General features: G+C 37.9%; 1 protein-coding gene across 5 annotated transcripts; it reads left to right on the top strand.

The window, feature by feature from the left end:
* The first annotated feature begins 1,855 nt into the window (after positions 1-1,855).
* On the top strand, positions 1,856-26,969 carry STEAP2 (STEAP2 metalloreductase). Of its 5 annotated transcripts, none has more exons than XM_081244549.1 (7): positions 1,856-2,347; positions 5,767-5,885; positions 12,412-12,536; positions 12,777-13,301; positions 15,741-16,268; positions 19,368-19,532; positions 21,521-26,969. In XM_081244549.1, exons 4-7 carry the CDS (start codon positions 12,810-12,812, stop codon positions 21,806-21,808), a joined length of 1,473 nt encoding a protein of 490 aa, XP_081100675.1. In that variant the 5' UTR covers positions 1,856-2,347; positions 5,767-5,885; positions 12,412-12,536; positions 12,777-12,809; the 3' UTR covers positions 21,809-26,969. The 5 variants fall into 5 exon arrangements, with proteins under 5 accessions (XP_081100675.1, XP_081100674.1, XP_081100676.1 ...); XM_081244550.1 differs by lacking the exon at positions 1,856-2,347 and adding an exon at positions 2,476-2,625; XM_081244548.1 differs by lacking the exon at positions 5,767-5,885.
* The last annotated feature ends 201 nt before the right edge of the window (positions 26,970-27,170 follow it).

The raw sequence follows: 27,170 nt of genomic DNA, 5'->3' as shown, positions 1-27,170 counted from the left end.
GGGAGGGTGCGAGGGAGGCTGAAGAGGGAGCGGATATGGGGACATGTGTATGCATATGGCTGATTCGCTTTGTTGTGCAACAGAAACTAACACAGTATTGTGAAGCAGTTATACTCCAATAAAGATCTATTAAAAAAAATTAAAACCTCTAGGCCACTAGAGATCCATTTAATAAATTATTGCTGCACTTCAGTGGAATCCATTACTACTTCAGGGAACTAAAGAGATTTCTCAGAGAGCACGTCATGACCTGGAAAAATCTTGCAAAATCATTTTTATACTCTGAAACTCCAACTGAAAACTGTAGTAAAAATGATAGTAACCATGGAAGAAGTTGAAAGGAATCGTGCTTTGCATGAATACTAACAATTTTGTGGAACACATTTGGTGACATGAGATTTTCCAACAAGGATGTCTTATTTTAATAGTTCAAGTAGGAAGAGCAGACATTCCTTCTGGAAATTGCAAATTATTGACTCATTGATTCTCTTTTAGGATAAGTGATTTCACATACAACTTGATTTTTTTTGAATAGTCCATGTTTTGACAGTTATTAAAAATATTTAAAATATATAGCTTTCCTATCTGTATTATACAATAATTTATAGTTTAGGTTAGTTTTAAAATGCTTTATTTTTTTAATAACCTCTTGTGAAATTGATATAATGCTATTGTATTTTTTAAGAACATGGGAAAGCTACTTTTCATCAACTACTAAGATTCATGAATTTCTTCCACTTGTCCTACAGAAGTGCTATAAAGATGCTAATTTCATTATTTCAGAGTAGTGTTGAAACAAAATAATAAAAAGTGACATAAAGTTTAATTATTTTTTTCCACTTAGCAATGTGGAAAGAATTTTACCAGATGCCAATGCTGCCACATCATGACACGCCATTGAAAGATAGCTTATGTCTAGACTTCAAACCTCGATAATATTTGTAGGGGGGGGAGGGGGCACATGTCAAGTCAAACAAAGAATGTATTTGCAAAGGTTAATCTCTCTATAGACTACAGAGGGGAAAGTGCAGTGTCCAACGATCAATCCAAGACCGACTTCAAGAGTTTTTTTCCTGGTTAATAAACCACCGGGAGAGATTTTTTTTAAAACTTATATTTGCTGAAATGGGGATTCACTAATGCATGCAAACAAATTCCCCAAATTTGAGAATCTTCAGTGAACTGATTTTATATTTGAGAATAAAGATCTCTTGCTTCTGCTTACATCTTCAGCGCAAAAAATAAAGGATACCTGACCATTTGGCAATCTGCAGGGAGAAAATCTACATACTCCCCAAACCAAAGGTGGCCTTACAGCTCAGGAATCCTCTGAACACTCAAGGCCATTGCGGCCCTGGCAGTTAAACTTCTTTCTCAGGAACCCAGGTATCCTGACCGCCAGGCCTAGCCGTCTTTTCTCCAACACCAAAGCTCGAGCGCCACCAGCTAGAGTAAAGGTCAAAGCTAAAAAACTACTATGAAGCCCGCCGGCTTCTCCTATCCCAGGGAGTTTTTAAATGTGGTTCACGAAAGGGCATTTCTGAACATTTTACTCCAAGGACACAGTCCAGCCAAAAGATGATTTGGGTGGGTAGAGGTGAGGGAAAGAACACGTGCAGTATAAAAAGCGCAGTTTCTTGTAGACTTGTCAGGAACTGAGTGGGGAAGGGGGTGGGAGTGTAATAAAAAGCAAAGTCTAGAGTGGAAAGGCGACCACACAGCACTCACGCAGTGTTGGAGAAAAGTGGGCTCAACTGTTCTAGAGAGGCTTCAAAAGGAACCCTGGGGGAGCCCTGCAGGGAGGCGTAGGCCAAGGGCGGATACGCGGCAGCTCCCAGAAGGTTTGGTGGTGGCGGGAGGCGGGGAGCGCGAAGCTGGAGCCATGCCGCCCGGACTCCCCGCCCCTCTGCTGGCCCCTCTCGGCGCTCCGCGTCCTGCCGCGCTCTCCCCACGCCTGCCCCTCCCCCGCCCCGAGCTCTCCGACTCCTCCCCGACTCCTCGGCACTCCCACCTCGCTCGCTAGGCCCTCCACTCGGCGTCCCGCGGCCCGCTCCGCGCTCTGCGCCCTCACTGAGCGCAGCACCTAGCGGCGCGTCCTGCGAGGCCGGCCTCCGCGCGCCGCCCTTCCTCCCGCCCTCTCTCCTCCTCCTCCCCTTCCCGGTCCTGCGCGATCCAGCTTGGGGAGGCGGGGAAGCTGCCCGAGCGCGACCGCCGCGGCAGCCAGTGTGCAGCCGCGGGGCCGGAGGCGCGGTTCCTAGGCCTTAGAGCCCGGCGAGGCCCCTGGAGAGTCGGCGCTGCTCGCGGAGAGCTGCGAGGCCCGCCCCTACGCGGCGCGGAGGGCGCGGAGGTGAGCGGGCTGGGGAGAGCTCTAGACGCGGTGGCGGGGGCGGAGTTGGGGGTCCAGATGCGGTCGGCGCCAAGCGCTGCATCCCTCCTCCCCTGGATTCCGCGCCGTCTGCGGCGTCCGCCTGAGCTGCTGGGGTCCTGGATCGCTGGGTACCTAGAGGCGGGGAGTGGGAAGGGTGTCTGTTCCACGGATCCCGCCCCCTACTTCCCCGAGCTCCCAGAAAGTCCTGAGGTTGGTTGGGCCCAGGAGAAAGGAGGCCAGGAGAGACATTGTCCCAGGTAGGATGTGCCCCAAAGGGAGAGGACGGGCAGGTTACCTTAGCCTCCCTGATAGTCTCCTTACCACTTTGGGTTCATGCGGGGCATTTCATTGAAGATCGGGCAGCGCTGCTTTTCGAAACCTAAGTATTTCTAGTAGTCATTTTGTTTATTACCCAGTGATGTGACCGTGGTGTGTTTAGGCCATTATGTTAGAAAGTAATTGGCCTCTTCTTTGAGTGTCCTAAATTATCTGAGCCCCGTATTCAGCCACAGCCAAAACTTGTTGAAAATTATGCCCCAAAAATCTTGCTCTTAAAATAGAGCAGGGAGATAAAGAGAATTTTTGTCGAGAGATTTCCATTTATTATCTTCCCCACCCCTTGGAGAAGGATTGATGTCAGTTTTTACTCCTCAGGCCGTACATTTTTTAGATGGAAAAACTTATTCCAGGCCATGGTTAATTATCACTCATTGCTGTGGGTGAAAATGCAAGTAGAATTCGAACTCCTGCCCCCCCCCTCTTGACTTTGATTGGATTCTAGTCCTATTAACAGCCCTGATACTGGGAACCTTTTTAGTTCTCTCCAAACCAGTACCCCATCACACCCCATACACTTTTTTCACCTTTATTATTTCCTCGTCGTGTTGATCTCCATTTATTTTTTTCTTTCTTTAAGGCTGTATTTTTTTTTTTTTTTTACTCTACAGCTCTCTCTTGTTTCAAAGCTTAAAAGCTATCTACAGAAGAAAAACACCCGTCCTAGATAGAGATTTTGCAGCATATTTAGAAACAATTGGAATGGCTGCAGTTTCTTTCTCTTAGCTTGTCAGTCACTGGGTGGGGTGGAGGGGTGAGGGAATGAGACAGTATTAATAATGATGAATTGAGCTAACTGTGCAGAAAGGAAATGAAAAACTGTATCCAGGTCACTTTTTATTGTACTAGTGACATGGAAAATAGACTTGAAGTGAATGAGCGTGATTATATTTTAATAGTGCAGTTTCAATAAAGGGCATTCAGGGCATCAGGAGATGCATTTATTCTGTCTGTGCTCAGCCAGTAACCATGACATTGACTTAACCATGACATTGACATATCACCTGCTTTCAGCCCACAAGCCTTCATCAACAAAATGAGGGATCTTATCTAGAGACCTATTACATCTCTTCTGGTCCTGACATTTTTGGATGCATTTGACAACAAAGAATATTTATTGCATTCTTATGTATATACTATGTGCCAGGCACTGTGGAGGCAATGATGGACAAGACAGACATGGTTCTGCCCTCAAGGAGCTTATTTTCTGGTGGGGGAAATAGTAATAAGTAAAGAACAGTTACATAAGAAAGGAAACCTAACAGGGGCTCAAAACGGAACAAAACTGGCGTGAATCATTGTATTGAAGAGACATGATAGGATGTGCAGTGTTCACAGGATGAGAAAGTGATTGGTCTTTTCTACTTCAAGAAAAGGATGCTGTGGCTGGACCATAGGGAATAACAGTCATACAGGATGACACTGAAGATTTGTGATGGGGGACTTTGCTGGTGGTCCAGTGGTTAAGACTCCGTGCTCCCAATGCACGGGGCCCAGGTTAGATCCCTGGTCAGGGAACTAGATCCCGCATGCACGCCACAACTAAAGAGTCTGCAAGCCGCAACTAAAAAGGTCCCATATGCTGCAACGAAGATCTCCTGTGCCCCAAATAAGACCTGGCGCAGCCTAAATAAATAAATAATAAATAAAATATTTTTTAAAAAGAGTTGTGCTAGGACTAGCTAGTTCATTCAGAGCCTTCAGGTCAGGTTCATTTAGGTCAAGAAGGTGACTGCAGTTCAAAATGCAACAGGGAGCCACTGATTTTTAAGGAGGTGAAAGACATCATCTGATTTACAATTTAGGATGATCTTAGCTGCTTCCTAGAGAATGGTTTGGAAAGAGGCAAAGGAGTAAGTAGAGAGACCATTAGAAAATGTTTGCAGAGTTCAGGTGAGAGATGAGAGAGACCTGGATTAAGCTGGTGTCATTGGAGAGGGATTTAAGAAATATTTTGGAAAACAGAAGTTGGTGTTGGATTTTTTTTTTTTTTTTTTTTTTTCCCCCGGTACGCGGGCCTCTCACTGTTGTGGCCTCTCCCGTTGTGGAGCACAGGCTCTGGACATGCAGGCTTAGCGGCCGTGGCTCACGGGCCCAGCCGCTCTGCAGCATGTGGGATCTTCCCGGACCGGGGCACGAACTCATGTCCTCTGCATCAGCAGGCGGACTCTCAACCACTGCGCCACCAGGGAAGCCCTACATTTTCTTGATAACATCCAAATCAGCAGGTTGTGAATGTCATCAGATCTCTGAGGACAGCCCTTTCAGAGTTACTGTTATCCAACAATTAATGCTCTAGATGTTTATGTGTGAAACAAATTCTGTTCTGTTTTATAAAATTAATATAGCATAACAGCTGCCATTCAGCCAGAGGAATGTCAAGGAAACTCCTCTAAATTGAAAATCTTAGGATTTCATGTATCTGAGTGTAATGGAATTCTCTTAACTTGATAATATACTTTAAGATTTAAATGCATACATCAAGTCAAATGTCCACTCAAGAAAACTGTGACCTTGAAATTTCAAGGAACCCATATGCTACTTAAATCACACTGTTAGATGGAGCTCATAAAGTAGAAGTGTCACAGTGTTAAATAAAAGCTAGCAATTACCATTATTATATAGCTATAATTCTTGGAAACAAAAGAATTTTAGTGTTGGGAAGGAATGCAGACTCAGGTACAACTTTCTTGTTTTCCATTTAACAAAGGAAACTAAGATTCAGAAAACAAGGTGATTTCAGAAGCCTGGGCCTATTCTTTCTCCTCGACACCACATAAACAAAACTTTCTATAAATGTCATAGTCTTTTCAATTATCTAGTCTGTATTACCTGTGAATAAGATCAAAACAAAAGGTAGAGGAACTCTAGCGCCTTGCTAGTCCAAATGTGGCCCATGAACTAGGACCATGGGTATCACCTGGGGGCTTGGGAGAACTGCACACTCTCAAGCCCCCCCCAGACCTGGAGAATTAGAAAGTGCATTGTAGCAAGATTCCTAGATGATCATACCCACATTAAAGCTTGATAGTCTGTCCATCTGGAAATTCTCGTCTGCTCAGGTCAGCAGAAACTCTGATGCCTGGAGAACTGAGGAGAGGAGCCCCTCGTCAAGTGGAAAGAAGAGACACCCTCACTGGAACATTCTGAATTTTGAATGTTATGAACTAACAGGAACAAAGTATGCTGTGTGGTAGGATGACACATTTTAAGGAATGGCACTGCCCTTTCCAAAAAATGAAGAGAGGAAATTGCAAAATAGTGAGTGGACCTTCTGAGATAGCTCGGAGCCTGGGTGAGAAAGGGGAAAGGGCTGCATGCATATTCTACAGCTTCCAGCATTCAAGGGCAGCTGTTAGTCTCTTGCTAGGGTTATTTTTCATTATTACAAACAACAGTGTAAAAAGGAGTGTAACTGAGGATCAAAAAGCCACATCTGTTATCTCCAAATACCAAAATAAGTATGAGGTTGAATCCTAACTCTTTTAGTAGAGTTGTTTTTGATCTTGGCTACATATTAAAACACCTGAGGATCTCTTAAAAAATCCTGATACCCTGGCTGAACTCCAGACCAATTAAATAAAAATCTGGGTGGAGGGGTGGTGGTGACTAGGTATCACTATGTGGTAAAGCTCCTCAGGTCACTCCAGGGTGCAGCTGGAGCTGAGAACTGCTGCTTTAGAAGGTCATTCTCTGTTGTGGGAAGAGGCAGCTCTGAGACTGAGACTCTGCCTCTCCACTAAACCCAAGCAGTGAGTGGGACCTCCTGGTACTCCCATAGCATCCAGCACAGTCAGCAAAACTGAAGTCACAATCTGCTGTGTGTATAAAAGCCAGTGGGGCTTTCAGGACATTGTGGGAAGCAGGATTTTTTAAAAGAGGCGTATACTCTTGGCAGGTTTTATTAAAATTTGAGTAATAACAGTTACTGCTAGTGGGAATATTCTAAAATTGGATTGTGGAGATGGTTACATAACTGTAAATACTGAAAATCATTAATTTATACATTTAAAATGGGTAAATTTCATGATATGTATATTTCACCTCAATAAAACTTATTTTTTAGTTGTTATATATGCTTCAATATTCATAATTTAATCATGTTGCTTGGATGGCCAGGAAGCCACTGCCTGTTTTGTATCATTGGAGTGTTAACATCTAGCTGCATGCCTGGTGGATAGGGCTCAGTAAGACATTGGATGGGGGAATGGTTGGGGATGGATGGGTGAGTATCATTATGACCTTTGGTTGTGGACTGATTTCTAAATTGATGTCAATCATCAGAGACCCCTAAAGTTCATACCACCCAGTGGGCATTGGTGCCATTTGTAAACTGTTTATGGTATGGTATTGAAATTAGGGAAAGGGGTTTGTGTAGAGGCTAGAATAGCAGGCCCATCATAGAAGATTATTTGTTTATGAATAAGTTACTGCAATGTAGAAAAACTTGTATTTGCTAGCCAATAAATATAGGTGTCCTTATCTCAGAGTACCATCTGCAACAAGGTTATAAGATGGGGAAATTATTTCAGCCATTATAAGACCTGCTACTCCCAGCTTCATTTTAGACATATCCCCTGGTCATGTTAAATTGCAGTGCTATGAAAGCCCAGGCATGCACAGGAGACATGGCTGTGCTTGACTTAGCAGGCTATATATACTATGAGGTGGATGGAAGGACGTGTATAGCTTCTTCTCTGGCCTAAACACAGAAGAAAAGTGGGTTGGTGGGGAGGTCTTGGGATGGTGTTGCTTTAATTTATTGAAGAAGATCCTAAAATTTTTTATTAACTGAAGTCCTTGAGTAATACATTTTAAAAATTGAATTTCTAGACTAACCTAAATTTAACCAGAACGCTTTTTTGTTGAAAATCTTCCTACCATGAATTAGACTGCTTTCTTACCCTAGCAATTGCAACATAATAAACATATAAAGTTTTGTTTTGATGATTTAGGACCTAGAAACATGAAATCGTACCCATATAAACGTATATATTGAATACTTACTAAGCCTAGGAAATATCTTGGAAGTTACTTGTAATTTTGAATATCTCATTAAAATTCTGGTTATTTGAAAAGTCTGGAAGGCTTGGAGTTAGACTTTTGCTTTAATGCTATTATATTTCTTTTCTGAAAATCTTTTGGTTCTATAAAACATTAACACAAAAAGACACTCAGATCCAGGTATGAAATATTAATGAATCATTTGTAATTACCATAGGTTATAAACAGAATTTCAAAGAATAGGTCTGCATAGTTTTAATAAAATTACTATTTTGTAGTTTCTGGAAAATGATTTTTAAATGAGGATGCATACAGATTACCCAAAAGTTTCAGCTGAGGGAAAGAATTTAATAGTCTGACTTAAGTGGATTTTAATATTCAAATAGCGAATAGTGATTGGACTGCATTATATTAGGACAGTTATTCTCAAACTTTAATGTGCATCAGAATCACCTGGGGGCTTTTTATAATACAGATTGCTGGGCTCCACTCCCAGGGTTTCTGATTTAGGAGGTCTTGGGTAGGGCCTAAGAATTTACATTTCTAACAAGTTCCCAGGTGATTCTGATGCTGCTGTTTCAGGGACCATGTGTTAAGAAATCACATTCTAATTTTTCAAGCAGAATTGCAGCTTTGCTTCTGGCATTGTCTAAAGGACTTAAGAATTTCTTCCAAAAAATAAAAACCTAAAAAAAAAACCCACCTCTTCCCTCAAAGAAATACTTTATTGTTATAAACAGTTGGGTTTTATATGTTTATTTAAATGCTGAGAATGTAGGGAATATCTTTTTGCAACCCAAAGATCATGATGGTAAGAATCAGAATTTAGTCACAGAAAATTAGATTGGGATATTTGATATTTCATCTGAGGATGAAGGAGACATCTCTAGCAGCAGGGAGTTTGTTCCAAGGTGCTTTTCTCCCCTCCCCAGAAATGTTTTCTCTCCAACAGGCTTAAGGAGCATTTTATGTAGAGAGTTTCCTAATGTCAGACCAGTAAAATAAAAAGGAGAGGGAGAGGATCTATATAGGACTGCCAACTCAAACAGCTGTTATCACTATCCTTTTATGAAAAAAGGACATTTTGACCAGTAGTTAAGAGATACTCTCAAAGGACAATTTGTTAAATTGAATAATTTTATGAAAAACTCCCTATTGTATCCATATACTTTTTAATTGCTGTCGACCAGTGATAGCTTCATATTTGGGAACCAGTGCCCTAGCACTTTTAAAGTAAGGTCACAGAAAGCCAAATTTAATTTTGGATCCTTATGGTTTTAAGCTAGAATGAGCCTGTAGTGTACTGTCATGAACCTGGCTTGAAGACATTCTGTGTAATTTAGAGATTATTTCCCAAGTACAATTCATAAATATATAGAATGACTTGAGGTAAGGGAACACCATGTGATATTTTTCTCTCCCTGATTTTCTAGAATAACTATCATACAGTCTAGTTCTTAATTATATGCTGGTATGAGGGGTTTTTTTCTGCTTTTTATTCCAAGTACATACTGTCTCTTCCTAACTGGAATGTAAACTCCTTAAGTGTACGCACCATGCTTCTCTTCTTTATCTCTTATGTGCAAAGCACACAGTGGCCTGGATAAATTCATGCTGGATCACAGCAGAGTAGATCTGCCTTTAGATTATAGTTGCATCACTCCTTGTCAGTGGAAATGTACAATGTAAGGTGCTTATTACTCTTATTTTGTAAATAGGTAAACCTTTTTCAGCTATTGACATAATTCACTTCTTATAACCCCATTTTTTATGGATATCATGATTGTAAACTTCAGCTCAGCTGTTAATCAAGTGATCCAAAATGATGGCTTAGCAAATTGTAAAGTGATTGATGACGTTTTGCTCCAGTGTCTCAGCCCCCATAGTTTGTGGAGATGCATTTCTTTTAAGTCTGTGTACGGATGGGTTCCACAGGATATGGACATACTTCTCGGCTCTTTTTCCCTTCCCTCTTGAAGCAGTACACACCTTCACAGTGTTTGCAGAGCCCCCAAAAGAAAATGAGTTGCTATCTGGGGGTTCTCCAAGAGATACCCATCAACCAATCATGTTTTGTTTTGTAGTATTAATAAATTTAGGTCTTTGGTTGGTTTTGATCTAAAAATTGGATTTATTGTTGATTGATTGATTTGATTGATTGATTGGTAGCTAGAATTCCTAACCTTATAGCTTTGGATTTACCTAAAACTATCCTAAGCTTGAACTATTTAGAGTTAGTATTTCTGTTGGAGAATAAAGTTAATGGGTGACATTTGGTGATCTAGACAGTTTTAAGGTTCCCCATACAATGTTTGCACTGCAATATTAGAATGAGCAGAGGTCAAAAGACTCGTATTTGAAGGCTTGTTGTGTTAACTACCAACTGTACTGTCTTTGATAAATTGCTAAGGTTCTCTAAGCCTCTGTTTCCTCATCTTTAAGATGGGCATAATATGTACTTCACAGCCATCTGAGAATTAAATAAGGTAATATATGTGAAAATGTTGTGAACTATGAAATAGCACACAAGCATATGGTATTATTATATGCTTTCAGCAATACACAAATAATCCATCTCTCAGATCCATTAAAGGTTGTTTTTTTTTCTCTCATGAATGCTTTTACATTCCTTAACACTTTGATGAAAAGAGTCTCATTTTTTAGGCCAACTTCTATTTGTAGGCACAGTCATACTATTAAAGGGTTCAGTTAGAACTTGCCATTAGAAATACAATGTGAATAAGGCCCAGACATGTTAGGACAGAGTCACTTATTAATATGTATAAAATACAGGGTATAATGAGGTACCCAGAGATGTCATTATTAGGCCCTAATGTATTTTAACCTATCCACATTCTGATGTGCAGAAGGGGTGTGAACTTGCTTTGTAAAATAAGCAGATAAGTGATACTGTTTTGTTTTTGTTTTTCATTTGAAAAGGTCTTGATCATCATGATTCTTATATTTAAAGATTTTGAAATTCTTACGTTTGGGGAGATGCTACAGTCTCTAATCAGAAGAACTTGGGACTGGGATATAGGAAACTTGGTTTCTGGTGTGTGAGTCTAGTTAACTCTTTTTACCCTTAGATAATGTATATGACTAGGGGTAGGTTGGTCAGTTCACCTTGAATTGTTTAATGAAATGAGCATTGATTTAATTACTTCTGATTCCTTTAACTGCTCCTGATTCTCCAAGTAGCCAACAATATCTCCAAGAAGATGTTGACAGTTTTGTACTACCCTGGTGCCTCTGACCCCCGCCTGCCTTTCAGGGTGTATGGGGTCACTCCAAGGGAAAAGAAGTAATTATCACCCCTTATATCTTGTAAAGTATGAAATGAAACATGTAATAGTTTAAAAAACAGTGAGTTTTCTCCTTTCCCAAGATCCAAGTTAGACATTAAGATGACTAGGTAATGCTAAGGAGCAATGACATCACCAAAGAAGGACAATACACTAATATGAACACAACCATCACTCTTCCGCCTTGCCCCCGCCCCCATATCTTTCTTAAATTCCTTACATGCACCCAGAGGACACATACCTTAGCTGGACTGCCTGGGTTCTAATCCTGGTTCCTCTAGTTTCTCTCTTGTGACCTTGTACAAATTATCTTCTGCATGTATCAGTTTTCTCATCTGCAAAATGGGCATGACAGTATTAGTACCTATCTCACAGGGTAGTTGTGGGGATTCACTCAGTTAATTTGTAAAGCACAGAGCTGGCACATAGTGTATGCTATATGAGTATTAGGTAATATTATTATTACCTTTTTAAAGATTAATTTACTGATGTATTTGGAGTCATTGAACATCCTCCAGTTCTAGGGTAAAAAGTTGGATTTTCCTTGCTCCAGTAATTTCAAATTTCATTTAGTAAAAACCAAAAAAAATGTTTTTTAAAACATTCCACCTGTTCCTATAGAATCCATTAAGTTCTCTAAAGTGATCCACATCTGCTGTTAGCATAAAAGAAATTGTGCATTGCAGATAAAATGGAAGAGTATTTTTTATCCAGACCCAACAGTGATGCTGATTCATGGTGATCTGCTTGGTATGCTTGAGCAAGTTACAACAAATATGACCCTGTAAGGTGTTAGTCACTCAGAAAAGAATTTGACAGATTTTTCCAGAAAAAATAACTGCATCATGCTGTATGTAACCAATGGAGAAAAAAAAAAAAACGGGAAGAAAAAGATTTCATAAGTACTGTGTACTTTAAGACCATCAACACATTATTAACCCCCTTTACACAGGGAAGCTATCTTTCTCTATGATAAGTTAATAGGACATAGGGTGAATGATAGAAGTCTATTGTATTTAATTAATTCTTTGTTATATTTTGATGCCTACTTTTCTGAAAATATTATTTAAGTGCAAGATTTCATTCTTTAGTAGCTGGTTTAGCTTACTCTCATTTAGTAATAAAGTCCCTCACTAGCTACTGAGGTAGACCCCATCACAAATGACTGTAGACAGTTTGGGATTATAAATAAGTTCTTGGTTTTTATTATTGTTTTTCTGTTTTCTGTTGTCTCGTGAGCTATGATGAACTGTCATAGTCCTTCTCTATCTTTAGTGGCATTTCTGACTTGCTGCCTCTGGTCTGCTGAGAAACTGGATAATCACACTTGTTAGAACTGTGTTTTTTAAAAAGTTCTCCCTTGCTGAAAACTTCAGTCTCTTTCCTTTTGCGCTCTAGAGGCTTGCTGTTCAAAGAGGGGCCCGTAGACCAGCAACATTGGCATCACCTTACTAGAAATGCAGAATCTTGGGCCTCACTCCAGACCTACTGAATCAGAAGCTGCATTATAACAAGATTCTCAGGTAATTTAAGTATGTATTAAGATTTGAGAAGCTCCACTTTAGCACATCAACTTTGTGACAGGTCATTTTTCTATTTCGAGATCCATTTTTAGCTTACAAATTGTGTCTTGCAATGTTCGAGGTTATATAGCTTGCCAAACTATTTTACCTCTAGAAACAAGGGATGTTGTTATAACATCTAGAAGTGTATTCATGTTTGGTAATAGGTAATTGATGAGCATTTTATTTTCTCTCCCCTAGGATATCCCTGGTGATCTTAGAAGAGTCCGTATCATGGAATCGATCTCTATGATGGGAAGCCCCAAGCGCCTTAGCGAAACGTTTTTGCCTAATGGCATAAATGGTATCAAAGATGCAAGGAAGGTCACTGTAGGTGTAATTGGAAGTGGGGATTTTGCTAAATCCCTGACCATTCGACTTATTAGATGTGGCTATCATGTGGTCATAGGAAGTAGAAATCCTAAGTTTGCTTCTGAGTTTTTTCCTCATGTAGTAGATGTTACTCACCATGAAGATGCTCTAATAAAAACAAATATAATATTTGTTGCTATACATAGAGAACATTACACCTCCCTGTGGGACCTGAGACATCTGCTTGTGGGTAAAATCCTGATTGATGTGAGCAATAACATGAGGATAAACCAATACCCAGAATCCAATGCAGAATATTTGGCTTCATTATTCCCGGACTCCTTGATTGTGAAAGGATTTAATGTTATCTCAGCTTGGGCACTTCAGTTAGGACCAAAGGATGCCAGCCGACAAGTATGTATTTTTAAATTTTATTCTTAGTTAGATGGTATTTTGTACTTAAATAGTTAAAACAAATATCATATATTTAAAAACTGAATTTTGACACTCTCCAATGATGATCATTTTGAAAACTATGTATGAGCTCCTGAAGATTTGTGTCATGACCTTGTAAGGGCACATTTCTATTTCCAAAGTGATGTGAAAAGCTGAGAAAATAACTGGAACTTTCCTATCATAATCAGCTAATTCAAGAAAAAGGCAAGGTTGGCAGTTGAATAATGGGCCATCTCCTTGCTTCCTCAAATATTAAAACAATCTCAATCATGTCTTTTTTCTTTCCCTCTCTCCCTCCCACCCATCCTTCCATCCTCCCTTCTTCCTTCCTTGAAGCTATTTGGTAAACAGTATCCCATCTTTGCGCGAAATGCTATGTAGTATGATCCTCAAGAAGAATGCTTTAGAAGTACCTTTTATTTTATGTAGATTATTCATAGTATTTTAAATAGTACAGTTTGTTTTATTTTAAGGGTAGATTTTAATTTGTGTGGGGAAGGTAGAAGCAGATTGGATTTCTCAGGTTCTCCTTTAATCTATGAGTTCTGTTTAGTTCAGTTTGAGAATAAAGCAGATGGGGAGCTCCATCAATGCTTTTGTGGAATGGGAGCTTTTATAAGTAAACACATAAAATAGTGCACTTTAAAAATCTTTCAAAAGTGTGGTTATGCATTATAATGAAGCATGATGATAAAATACTTCTATTTTTGTCCATAAAGACAGTTGATTAGATGTCTTAGAAAATAAATTCAAGTATTATATCGCTGTATGCTGCATATCAGAGTCATGATAACCATTCATTTTCAAATGTTTAATTTGGAAGAATGTATACTTTCTTACTTTCCTGTAGAGTATTTCTGAACCCTTTTTTTCTTTTGCATATCAACCAAGGTTTGGCAATGGATACAAATCTAACAAATTAGAGATAAACCTGAATTTAATCCTTTGCCCACATTTGTGATAATTTTAATTATTCAACAAAAGAAATTGTAGAACAAGAGATTAAATTCAATGTGAGCTACAGAAAGAGTTTCATTTGTATTTTGTAGTCCTTGTGGCTTTATGAATGTTTGATTTATTCTTTTAGGTTCATTATAAAATTTTATAATTCGTAGTTTTTTTCCCAGTGAAGTAAAAATAGTTTAATCCACCATTGTCACACCTGTAATAAATTTGAGAATGCTTTTCCTTACTTCTTTGGTATATATTTCTCCACCTTCCCTGCTCCATTTTAGAAGTTCATGAACATTTGTATAATAGTATAGGCTTTGTCATTTATATGGTAAACGTTAGATAAAATTAATAATCCTAAGAGCTCTACATTCTCACCATTATGTAACTAGGTTTAGTAGGCAAGCATTTCAGTGTGGTCTGTTTCAGAGCCTTTATATAAACATCCTCAGGGATACATTTAGGAATTTGTTTTCCCTGAACATAGCTCAGAGATTTTATAGCAGAATTCTTCTAACTCTAATCCTGGCTCACTCCAGCCAAGAACTTGTGAACTTGGTGTTCAACAAATATTTGTGAATTCTCAACTACATTACAACATCTAAGAGGTTTTGGTAGTTTGAAAGCCCACCCTCACCCGCACTGATCACAATCCCATCTTAGAGTTCCTATAGAGCTAACAGCTCTTAGAAAATGGCAGTTACTTTACTGTTTAAGGTAACTAAGCCTATTAATGCTATTTTTTCCCCACCAAATATATTATCCTCATTTAAAGATGAAAGAATTTCATAATTCTGACCAATGAAATAATATACCTGAGATTATCCATGGTTTTGGTGAATTGGTTTCTAAGCCAAAAGTTAAATTTTATAAATAGTATAGCATCATGATATCATTTAGAGGTTTTAATTACAAATTCAACCATTCAGAATCCATGCTTATCTTTTCCCTTGCTGAATAGCCATAAAGGGCAATGCTTCAGTCCTAGAACTAAGTACTGTCCACCAAAGCCTGGAGAGCCAGCCCCACCCGGTTCCCTGCAGGAGTGAGAGAGCCGGACAGGGGAGGGGCATGGCCTGCAGCTCAAACTCCACCTAGACTGTTGGAGGGAAGACCTTACCTTGTCTGCTCAGAACCTGGTGATCCAGAAACCTTTCTCTCCTCCTGCCTCTCTTCCCCTGAGGACTTCTATTCCTAGGTTCAAGCTAGATTTTTCTGCATTTTCTTTTCATGTCATTGATGGTAGCAAGGACTTTGTTGTTTTTATGATACTATTTTAACCTATAAATAAATAGATTAATAAATTAATAAATGCTTTATCTCCTTAATTTTTTTGCATCACGCAGGGTCATCATAAGTGATGCTCTGTGGATTAAATGGAGCATGTGATTGTTACCATTTTTATAAGCAATAATAGTAATGATGAGTCTTCTGTTTTTTCCATAGGTTTATATATGCAGCAACAATATTCAAGCTCGACAACAGGTTATTGAACTTGCCCGTCAGTTGAATTTCATCCCCGTTGACTTGGGATCATTATCATCAGCCAGGGAGATTGAAAATTTACCCCTGCGACTATTTACTCTCTGGAGAGGGCCAGTGGTGGTAGCCATAAGCCTGGCCACATTTTTCTTCCTTTATTCTTTTGTCAGAGATGTGATTTATCCATATATTAGAAACCAGCAGAGTGACTTTTACAAGATTCCTATTGAAATTGTGAATAAAACCTTGCCCATAGTTGCCATTACTTTGCTGTCCCTGGTGTACCTGGCAGGTCTCCTGGCAGCTGCTTATCAGCTTTATTATGGCACCAAGTATAGGAGATTTCCACCTTGGTTGGAGACCTGGTTGCAGTGTAGAAAACAGCTAGGATTACTAAGCTTTTTCTTCGCTTCCGTCCATGTTGCCTACAGCCTCTGCTTACCAATGAGAAGGTCAGAAAGATACTTGTTTCTCAACATGGCTTATCAGCAGGTATGGGACGTGCTTGATATTTATCTGATGCTAGTAAAATATGTGATTATTAGAATTTGTAAAACGTGAGATTTAAAACAGTGTAAAACTTTACATACCTTGTAATAGAAATTTGGTATATTTAGGGAAGAGAAAGAATTGCTCTTTAAACAATGTTTCTGCACAAGAATTATGCGGCTAATTCAGAATCATTTAGAATAAGAGCTGCTACCATTCCTTTCTTTGCAGAATAAAAACAGAGAAGTGTGGGCCTCCCTGGTGGCGCAGTGGTTGAGAGTCCGCCTGCCGATGCAGGGGATACGGGCTCGTGCCCCGGTCCAGGAGGATCCCATATGCCGCGGAGCGGCTGGGCCCGTGAGCCATGGCCGCTGAGCCTGCGCATCCGGAGCCTGCGCTCCGCAACGGGAGAGGCCACAACAGTGAGAGGCCCGCATACCGCAAAAAAAACCCCAAGAAACAGAGAAGTGAAGAGTTGGGTTTTTTTTTTTTTTAATGTTACAATTGCAGTGATTACTTTCAGCATCAGTTAATTATTTTATAATTGTCCATGTTCCATGAAATAATAAGGCAGCTCTCAGTAAACATACACAATAAAATTAGAACTAGTGAAAATATAGAACAGAATAGGAAGTCAAGATCAGGAGACACACACAAGGTTTTTGTTATCATAAAGCAGGGAAGATACTGCTTCCTCAGGTGAACCTTTTCTAGCACTTAGCTCTTCAAGAAAATCTCTGGGAGAGCTTCACAGAAGGGGCTTGATGATGGAGTAGGCTATGATTTTCCTCAGTAATTTCCATTCAGCAAATGTAAGCTCTGAAGCTCTTTGATGTAGCATTTCTCAATGAAAGCCGAGGACTGTGTGTGTACTAAACAAATGTGTAAGAGCTTTTGCATTTTATAAGAAATCAAGGCATCATGGTCCAAGTATGTAGCATCCAGTACTTACACTTGTTTCAACAATAAAACCTAAAATAATTTGAAAAAAATTACTAGATTGATGTTCTTTAAGCCATTCTCTCTACAAATAACCACTTAAATGAATACTAAGGCTTTGATATCTACTCCACCAGCTTCCTCACCTCCTTCAAGTCTTCAATTTGTTGACACAAATAATCAATAATAAGAATAGAAGAGAGTTTTATTTGCGCCAAGCTGAAGACAACCTCTCAGTAGCTCTGAGGGGACTATTCTGAAGAGGCGGGGAAGGAGCCAGTGTGTATATGAATTTTTTGGCTAGGAAATAAGTGTAGTCAAACATATATCTTTGATAAAGAATTACTGCTAATCACAAAGAACAGATATCTCAAGTTAATGATTTTAGTGCTCTTCTATATATGGGAAGATGCAAGAATCTGGGGTCCTTGAAATTCTCCTAAGATATGCATCTTAACTACCTAGGAGCCAATATTTCAAAGCACAGAAAGCCTCATCCTGTTTTTTTTCCCCCTGAATTCCCCTCAGGGCCCGCTGTCAACTGACAGTGGGTTGTAACTGAACCCTTTGTATAACTTGATGATGGGCAACATTCTTCTCTTTAATGGTAAAGCTGATATACAATGTATGTTTGACAGGCCGTAAAACAGGCTGTTCTAATTAGCATAAAGTTCAAGCCAAGTCATGTATAAGCCAGAATGACTTCTCTGTACCTCAATATGTGAAGATTTCTTCCATCAAATTCTTACCTCCTCAGCGAGGCCTTCATTTGGACACCAATTTATATTCTGCCACCTGCTTCTGACTCAACCCTGGTACTCTCAGCCCCTCTTACTTTACCTGCTCTTCTTTCTCTTTGTTCAATAGTATTTACCACCTTCTAAGACACTTTGTGTTCTTTGTTTATTTACTGTTCTCTGCCTTCTCTCATCATAATGTAAGTTCACAAGAGGAGGGATCTTTGTTTCGTTCACTGATATATGCCTAATACCTGGAACTGTGCCTGACACGTTGTAGACACTCAAAAAACATACTCATGGAACAAAGGCATGAATTGGGAGGGCTTGTAGATAGATACAGGTTGTAATCTCCGGGTATACTGGGGTATACTGTTATTCTGTATTGTTGTATAGACACCAAATGAGATAATAAGAGCCTTTATCCATGGAGAAGCTCTGTGGCTCTTTTCAGGATGTTGGTATGATTGCTTCAGGGAACTAATGGCTAAGAAATAGCTTTTCTCTCTCTTTTTTTTTTTTTCATTTCAAGTATGTTTGGTTACCTGGAATTGGACAAAAAGTTAAGGTGGTGTTAAGTTAGAATGTTTTCCATGAATAGATTACTTAAACCAAAGCTTTAACCCAAGGAATCCAAGCCTTGATTTATACTCTAATTATATTGTTTGCATGTAAATAGACAATTCTAAAAGTAGTCCCTATGCAGAATATGACATATTCAGAGTTAAACTCTGGCTTGATTATATGTGCATTATCAATGTAAGGGAAAGTACTGAATGAGGCAACTGGACAGTCGGAAAGTATATTAATGAGGCCATTCAAGTGGATAAGTATTTGCAATCCTTAGGGCTTTATCCTCAGGGAAATCTCAGCTTCCTGGGGAAAAGAAGGTAAGAAGAGGTAAATCAACATCTAAATAATCTTCATGTGAGAAAGGAAGGCACAGACATAGTTTAGAAATTCCCTGCCTGGATTCTAAATTGAACTAAGGCCAGAATCTACCCAAAATATTCAACCAAGTTTAAACTGACTTGTAAAAGCACCAGAAAACTAAGTCTAACTGTCAGTACTTCTTTTGTGTCCCTCTGGAACCAACCACTCAGTATTTCACGGTCTTGGGACTCCAGAGTCCCTGTCACCATGATGTATTGCAAATGTGATGACAGATTTACCCACCCTTCTCACATGTGGGTGAGGAAGGAGAGAATCTTAGTTCTCTTTTTGTTTAACTCTCCCTCTCTTTCCCTCACACCTGGAACAATACCATCCAGTAATAGGTTCTCCATAACAGTTTGTTAAATTGAATTAGTGCAACTCAAATGTTCTATGTCCATATATGACATATTGTTAGGCCAAGAGTGAACTCTGTGCTGAATCAGTTAATATTCTACCAAACAAAGGAAATTCATGTTTGCTTTCTTGTTAGGTTCATGCAAATATTGAAAACTCTTGGAATGAGGAAGAAGTTTGGAGAAATGAAATGTATATTTCCTTTGGTATAATGAGCCTTGGCTTACTTTCCCTCCTGGCGGTCACCTCCATCCCTTCAGTGAGCAATGCTTTAAACTGGAGGGAATTCAGTTTCATTCAGGTATGTGGGGTTTGTTTGGTGAGGGACTGGGTGGCATAGATTTTTAATTCCAGTTAAGTACAGTTGGATTTTAAATATGCTGCTAATAAAAGAGTGCCCCGGGACTGCTGTTCATGCATCTAGCTCATGGAATGTATGTCGCTAGAGGCCAGCTTAGCACCGTTCTGGTTTAGTAGGTGAAAGACCAGTACAGGACTTTACTGGAAAGCTTTGATAGTACTGCCTACTGTGTTACAGGTAAAGGTTATTTGAAAAAGAAAAAAAAAAAAAAATAGTGGGGGATGAACGAGCTTAGATCAAGTTTAATACCAAAGTCAATTTATTATTGGGCAAATGAATGAAGACTTACTTTATATTTTGAGTCATCTTGATCTGTCTAGAAAAGTCTCATTCATTGTAATTCAAGTGGAGAGAAGTTCAGTATGAATATTTTAAAGGAAATGTGTATACACACACAAACACAAGCGGTAGTTAATGAATTATGGCAAGCAACCAGCCTTATCATTCTTGTTAGTATTTGGTACTAATTCTTGATGTATTTGGTACATCAGTTGTATACATATGTATACGAGTGTCTACAAAGGGGTTTCAAGATAACGTTGTGTTCTTTGACAAGTTAAACATTCACTTACTCCAGTAATAGCTATTTAATACATTTGCATACTTTAAAAATATATAACTCAAACTGAGACCCTACCTAAATTACCATAAAATCAGTATTGGTTGTATCCAAATGGTTTATAGCACAATATGCAGATGAGTGTCATTTGGTGGTACACTAAATTTTGTTTGTTTTTAGTTTTGTTTTTTGCCTATTCGCTTGAGTTTTTTTTTAAGTGATCTAAAAATCTCATTCAAATTAAGGGCATATCCCTTGTCTAAATTCATTTTTCCTTTTTGAGGGAAATAAAATGTGAATACTTTCCCAACTGCTAGTTTAATCACACCTGAAAAGAAATAGAAGGCCCACTGATAAAAGGTGCTAGATGGGTGCAAAGTATCATTATAAATTTAGATGAGTAATTGCAAGCAGAACAATTTTTTGCGAGAGTTGATCCTTCCCCAGTGAAGTTAGAAGTTACATTATTATGCCGATGTAGTACTACATTTTGTGTAACATAGACCATTTCTTAAATAAGCAATTAAATATAATGTAGGGAACCCAAAATGCTGAACTTTTTGATTTTAACCTGTGAACTGTTTAACAAAGTGCTCTTAATAATCTTATTTAATATGGTTGATAAAGCCATTTGAAATGCTTTTTATGTTACATATTAATACTGTAAGATTTTTCATATTTATCTTCAACTAGTATGTATGTGTGTATATACTTATGAGAATGCTCTTCAGCATTTAATTTTATTATATACGTGTGTATATATGTATGTATACATGTATTATATACACACATACACACATTTTTTAAAAATAATATACACAACTGGTAGAAATCTGGATAACTTTTATAAAGGAGTTTTCCAGTTTTTATCAGTATCCTTAAGGGAAACCCAGATGTTTTGACCAGTAATCCCACTATTAGAAATCAATTCTAAGGAAATAAACCAAAATAAAGAAAAGGGCTTAAAGTGACATTATAGTTGAGGAAAGTAGGAAACAGAGTAAATGATCAACAAAAAGGAATGCTTAGGTAAATTATAGCACATCCATTCAATAGAATATCATATAGCATTAAAGTCATGTTTTCATATTTAGTGACATGAGGCAAAGGTTCTGGATGTGATAAATAATCAGAATACTAGGCTATATGCAATACAGCCTTATTTGTGTAAAAAAGTGCATATAAATATATAAGAAATATATGAAAATACTAAAATTGTTTAATGCAGTAGAGAACAAAGAGTAACTCAGTAATTTAAGGTAAAATAGTATTATCAAAATATAAACTTGGTATATCTGGATGGGTTAATTTATGAGTTTGAATAATTTGCTTCTTATTTTGTTTCTTTTTCTTCCTCCCCTATCTCAAGTCTACACTTGGCTATGTTGCTCTGCTCATAAGTACTTTCCATGTTTTAATTTATGGATGGAAACGAGCTTTTGAAGAAGAGTACTACAGATTTTATACACCACCAAACTTTGTTCTTGCTCTTGTTTTGCCCTTAATTGTAATTCTGGGTAAGATCATTTTACTCCTTCCATGTGTAAGCCGAAAGCTAAAGAGAATTAAAAAAGGCTGGGAAAAGAGCCAATTTCTAGAAGAAGGTATTGGAGGAGCAGTTCCTCATCTCTCACCAGAGAGGGTTACAGTAATGTGATGATAAATGGTGCTCCCTGATGCCATATAAAGTTCTCCTCATGCCATTATTTTTATGACTTCCTTTATCTTCAGTTGCAAGTGCACTGTCAAACTGCTATGGGCTGATACCTCTTCAGTGAGATCTCAACTGAATTAGTGGTAGAATTTTCTTCAAATTTATTTTCACTAAGTCACATTTTGCCAATATGAGTTTTTATAGTCAACTTATTGTTGAAATGTAGGTATGTTTTGTTTTGTACAATCGTAAGGCTATTGTTATTTTAACAAACTTTATTCCATAATCAGGCAGAAATATTTGTAGTTAATAATATAGATACAACATAATGTTAAAAAACTTTGCACACCAGCAGAACTTTAAGTTTTTTTGTTTTTGTTTTTGTTTTTTTTTGAGGTACGCGGGCCTCTCACTGTTGTGGCCTCTCCTGTTGTGGAGCACAGGCTCCGGACGCGCAGGCTCAGCGGCCATGGCTCACGGGCCCAGCCGCTCCGCGGCATGTGGGATCTTCCCGGACCAGGGCACGAACCCGTGTCTGCTACGTCGGCAGGCGGACTCTCAACCACTGCGCCACCAGGGAAGCCCAGAACTTTAAGTTTTAATATAATTCAATAGATATATTTCTTTTCTGAAGCTTCAGTAAGGTTTTAATTAGTATCTAGCTTAAGAAATAGAAATGCATAACCATGCATTATTTTTAAGAAAGGACACATTACATTAGCATCTAGGAAAGGGTGCATGGTTAAAATCCCTATATTTCTTTCATAAGATCGGGTTTGAAGAATGTAATCAGTTGTATGAACCAATGTGATTTATAAACAAACACAAGTTAAAGAGACAAACTGAACTTGAAATTATGTTTAAAATGCACTGGAGACATGAACTATATACTGATAATGTGTACCTCATGAAAGATTTTATTCTTTATCTTGTTACAGAGCAGTTTTATTTGCATATTAATATACTGATCAGGGAGAAGACAGTAACATCTGGCCTCCAAAACTGATATTTCTCACCTAGTACCAATCTTGGGAATCTTATAATTGTTTCTAGTTAGAGGGAGAGTGTTACGTTTACACACGAGGAGTTTTCAGCTGATCTATGCTGTTGCACCTTAGCCAGTCATACTCCAAATGGTACAGGATTTTACTGACATTCATGGATGGATTATAACCTGCCAGGCACTGTTCTAAGCACTTTACTTGTATTTTCCCATTCAGTACTTACAACAACCCCATGACAGAGGTAGTTATTTTCCTCATTTTACATATAAGGATACTGGAGCATAGAAAAGTTAAGTAATTTGCCCAAGGTCATGCAGTTAGTGAGTGGCAGAGCCAGCATTCAAGTCCAGGCAGTCATATTTCAGAGGCTACAGTTTTAGCCGCTAGGCTATATCGCCCCTGCCCCATCCCCATGCATACCAATCTAGATGCTTCCTCTTTGATATAAAGGCACTGACATTCTTTACAGTGTGTTGTGGTGTCAAAAGATATATGAAAGGGCTTCCCTGATGGCGCAGTGGTTGAGAGTCTGCCTGCCGATGCAGGGGACACAGGTTCGTGCCCCGGTCCAGGGAGATCCCACATGCCGCGGAGCGGCTAGGCCCGTGAGCCATGGCCACTGGGCCTGCGCATCCGGATCCTGTGCTCCACAATGGGAAAGGCCACAGCAGTGAGAGACCTGCATACTGAAAAAAAAAAAAAAAAAAGATATATGAAAATATTAAAATCATAAATTTATCATTGCCTGTGGGATAATCCACACTTACCCTAGGAGAGGATCTTGCCTGGGACAGGACCCGGGAGATCCATGGCAGTCCATAGGCCTTCCTGTGCAGTGAGGGACTCCAGCAGATAGGACCACAGCAGTTTTAATGAATGGCTGAGGTCTTACGGAATCTTAAAAAGTCCCTGTAGAGTTGGTCATCTCTTTTTCTCTTCTTGAGAAGTCCTCCTGCCTGCTCAACCACTAATTAGGGAGCAGTTTGCAAGCATGAAGGATATTTAGATGAGCAGTTAATTATAAATGTACTCTGGAGACATAGAATCATACAGATTATTCATGAAAGTTTTCAGTGCTGACATTCCACATTAAAATTGCATTTTGTTCATACTTTGGTTAGAAAGCCCTATGTTTTTTTCCGTTTGCTCTTTCCTTATTAAAATAGAAAGTTGCAGACAGATAAAATTATGTGTATTCCTCTTCCTGAAATTATAACATTTTAAAATTTACCCAGTAAGGTTCTACTGAATCCAGCTGCCAAAGATAAATGGACTTTTACTTAGTGGAGGCTACCTTTCCCACCAATGGCTCCTTCCCTAGTACCACATCATGTCAGTTTGGTAAACTACTCATGATTCTCTGATGTCCTCTTCTTGCTGAATTTTAGTAGCTTGTACTTTTTACTTGAGCTTTTCTTTTTTCTTTATTTTAATTATATTCTTTCCCTCTTGATAATCATTTACTTGTTCTCAGTAGGGATTCAGCTGGGTGATAACTTAAAGGTAAACACCTATAAACTATATAGTGGACTAGTGAAATTAAAAGCATATTTTTAATATTTTCTCGTTCCTATAGTTCTACACCCTTAAGCCCATACTTGCATCAGTTAACGTGAAAATACAATGAAATATTTTTAAAAGTTAGATGACTACTGAAGTATATTGTTGCATGTATATATTAATTAGCCAATAAGATAAATAAAATTATCACTATTACAGATAAGTGGGGCCTTTGAAAATATGAAAAAACAAAGTCTATGAAAATGTATATAAGATGTAACAGTTGTTTGAAATGGTGATATCTCCTTTTCAGTACTACAAAGAGGAAATAATTTTGAAGTTTTAGAATAAATATAATATATTCATTATAATTCTAAGTGTTTAAAAGCTTTTCTAAAAATGCAAAAAAATATTGACTTTTAACTGCTTTACTTAAATGACTTTTAATTGCTTTATTTTACTATTTACTATTTATTTTTCTTAATCATTATTTCTCATAATCATTCTTTAAAAATCATTACTCTGGCCTCAGAAGTAGGACTGAATTCTGCTCTTGCTAGATGTGAGAAAGTAGTGGGAACTTTAAAGTAGTGGGATTTTTTTGTTTCCTTAACTGTATTTTGAGAAGCGCCCCTGAGAAAATTATAAGAATGTAGAAAATATACCTAGTTTTAATCCTATGCAAAATAATTAAGTAATTTTTTTCCTAAGAGGAAATTAATCATTGACTGAATCATGCTACCTAGCTTTTGTGTGCAGATTCCATGTCTCCTCTATTAAGAATATTTAAAATCATGTTTAAATAAGAATATATTCATGCTAGCATATATTTTTCAAAACATATATGGAAATTAGCCTAGACTGTCTACATGTAGAGGTTTTTATTTAAATTTTAAAATATTTTAAAGTATGAATAAATTATATTTATAGGTATTTATCAGAGAGAAATATTTTGTGCTACATATGGGATTGGTTAATGAACTCCAGTGTTAAACTACCTGATTAATTTCTTAAAATTAGCATAATCTTGCGTTGATTAAGGAATTTTACTTTTAAAATTAATTTGATAATAGTAACTCAATGTATATTAATCCTTACAGTCAAATTATGAAAATTATTTGTGTAAAAGGGCTTTTAAGAATATATCATGTCCAATTTTTTTGTTTATCTCTTATGTAATATGTAAAAATCTTAATTCTTTTTAATTGCCTTTTGCCATTAAACTATTTCATAATAAATTCTGTACAGAGAGGTTTCTCCTCCAAAAAAGTTTTATTTGTGAAAGTTAAAGATTCTTTTGTGATGTTTTAAATAAAGTAACATCAATGTAACTTATAAATATTTCTTTAGGAGTATTACGAACACTGAAACTGTGTCAGTCTATAAAATCTCTGTTTTGAAATAAGTATTTAAACAGCCTAAAATGTCGTGTTGAAATTATTTTGTAAATTCATGACTTAAAGCACACATAGTATAATAACCTGAGTCTAGTGTTAAGATTTATATTTGCGATGTGTTGTCATGAAAATGAGCTGCTCCACCCTCAGTTGTTCATAAGTCAGTAAAGCAAATTCTGGTACATCTTCAATATATGTAATTGCTCTAAATGAGTATATGTAATTGCTCTAAATGACACTGTAATAATTTTAGTGGAAACACAATTTGTTCATACCTTTGAACAGTGAATGTTATAGGGATGAATAGGTTCTTCAATTTTTTTTAAGTGCAAGAAAACTATCAAGTGCTAATATTCAGAGATTCTGTCGATATGATACCAAAAAACATTTAGTTCAGCTTAACACATGTACACACAGTAGTCCCCCGCTTACCATAGTTTCATTTTCTGTGATTTCAGTTACTCACAATCCGCCATGGTCTGAAAATATTAAATGGAAAATTCCAAAAATAAACAATGAATAAATTTTAAATTGTGTGCCATTCTGAGTAGCTTGGTAAAATCTCGGGCATTCCTGCTCCATCCCACCCACCCGGGAGGTGAATTATCCCTCTGTTCAGTGTATCCTTTCCCTTAGTCACTTAGTAGCTGTTTTGGTTATCAGATCGACTGTTGTATCACAGTGCTTGTAACCCTTATTTTACTTAATAATGGTCGCAGAGTACAAGAGTAGTGACGCTAGCAATTCAGATATGCCAAAGAGAAGCTGTAAAGTGCTTCCTCTAAATGAAAAGGTGAAAGTTTTTGACTTAATAAGAAAAAAAAAATTGTATGCTGAGGTTGCTAAGGTTTATGGTAAGAAAGATTCTTCTATCCATGAAATTATGAAGAAGGAAAAAGAAATTCAAGCTAGTTTTGCATTGGACCTCATGCTGCAAAAGTTACAGCCAGATTGTGTGACAAGTGCTTAATTAAGATGGAAAAGGCATTAAATCTGTGCAATAAGATATTTTGAGAGAGAGCGAGACCACATTCACATAACTTTTACTACAGTATATCGTTATAATTTTTCTATTTTATTGTTAGTTATTGTTGTTAGTCTCTTACTGTGCCTAATTTATAAATTAAACTTTGTCACAGATATGTATGTATAGGAAAAAACATATGTATGTATATATAGGGTTTGGTACTATCTCTGGTTTCAGGCATCCACTAGGGGGTCTTGAAACATATACCCTGTGGATAAGGGGGGTGCAGACTACTGTACTCAGATTTTGTTAACTTTCCAAATCATTGGATTAACAACGTACAGTAATCCAAAATTAGGGCAGGCTATTTAGATTCTCCTAATGGCTAGATGGGCTAAATTAAATTACAAATGCAGGTTCTTTCTTTATGATTTCCAAATTGCCACCTCCAAGGAAGATTCTCTTAGGATTTTCTTTAAAGGTCTTTCATAGCTTTA

The sequence above is a fragment of the Mesoplodon bidens genome (assembly GCF_964165515.1).
Source record: "Mesoplodon bidens genome assembly, chromosome: 9".
Lineage (NCBI taxonomy): Eukaryota > Metazoa > Chordata > Mammalia > Artiodactyla > Ziphiidae > Mesoplodon > Mesoplodon bidens.
The sequence above is the reverse complement of the archived record's forward strand: the minus strand, read 5'-3'. Positions and strand labels throughout refer to the sequence as shown.

Excerpts from the sequence above, each read along its gene's own strand:
- STEAP2 (XM_081244548.1), top strand. The coding sequence starts at position 12,810 with ATGGAATCGATCTCTATGATGGGAAGCCCCAAGCGCCTTAGCGAAACG. Across the intron at positions 13,302-15,740 it reads CAAAGGATGCCAGCCGACAA|GTTTATATATGCAGCAACAA; the intron begins GTATGTATTTTT and ends TTTTTTCCATAG. Across the intron at positions 19,533-21,520 it reads GGGAATTCAGTTTCATTCAG|TCTACACTTGGCTATGTTGC; the intron begins GTATGTGGGGTT and ends CCCTATCTCAAG.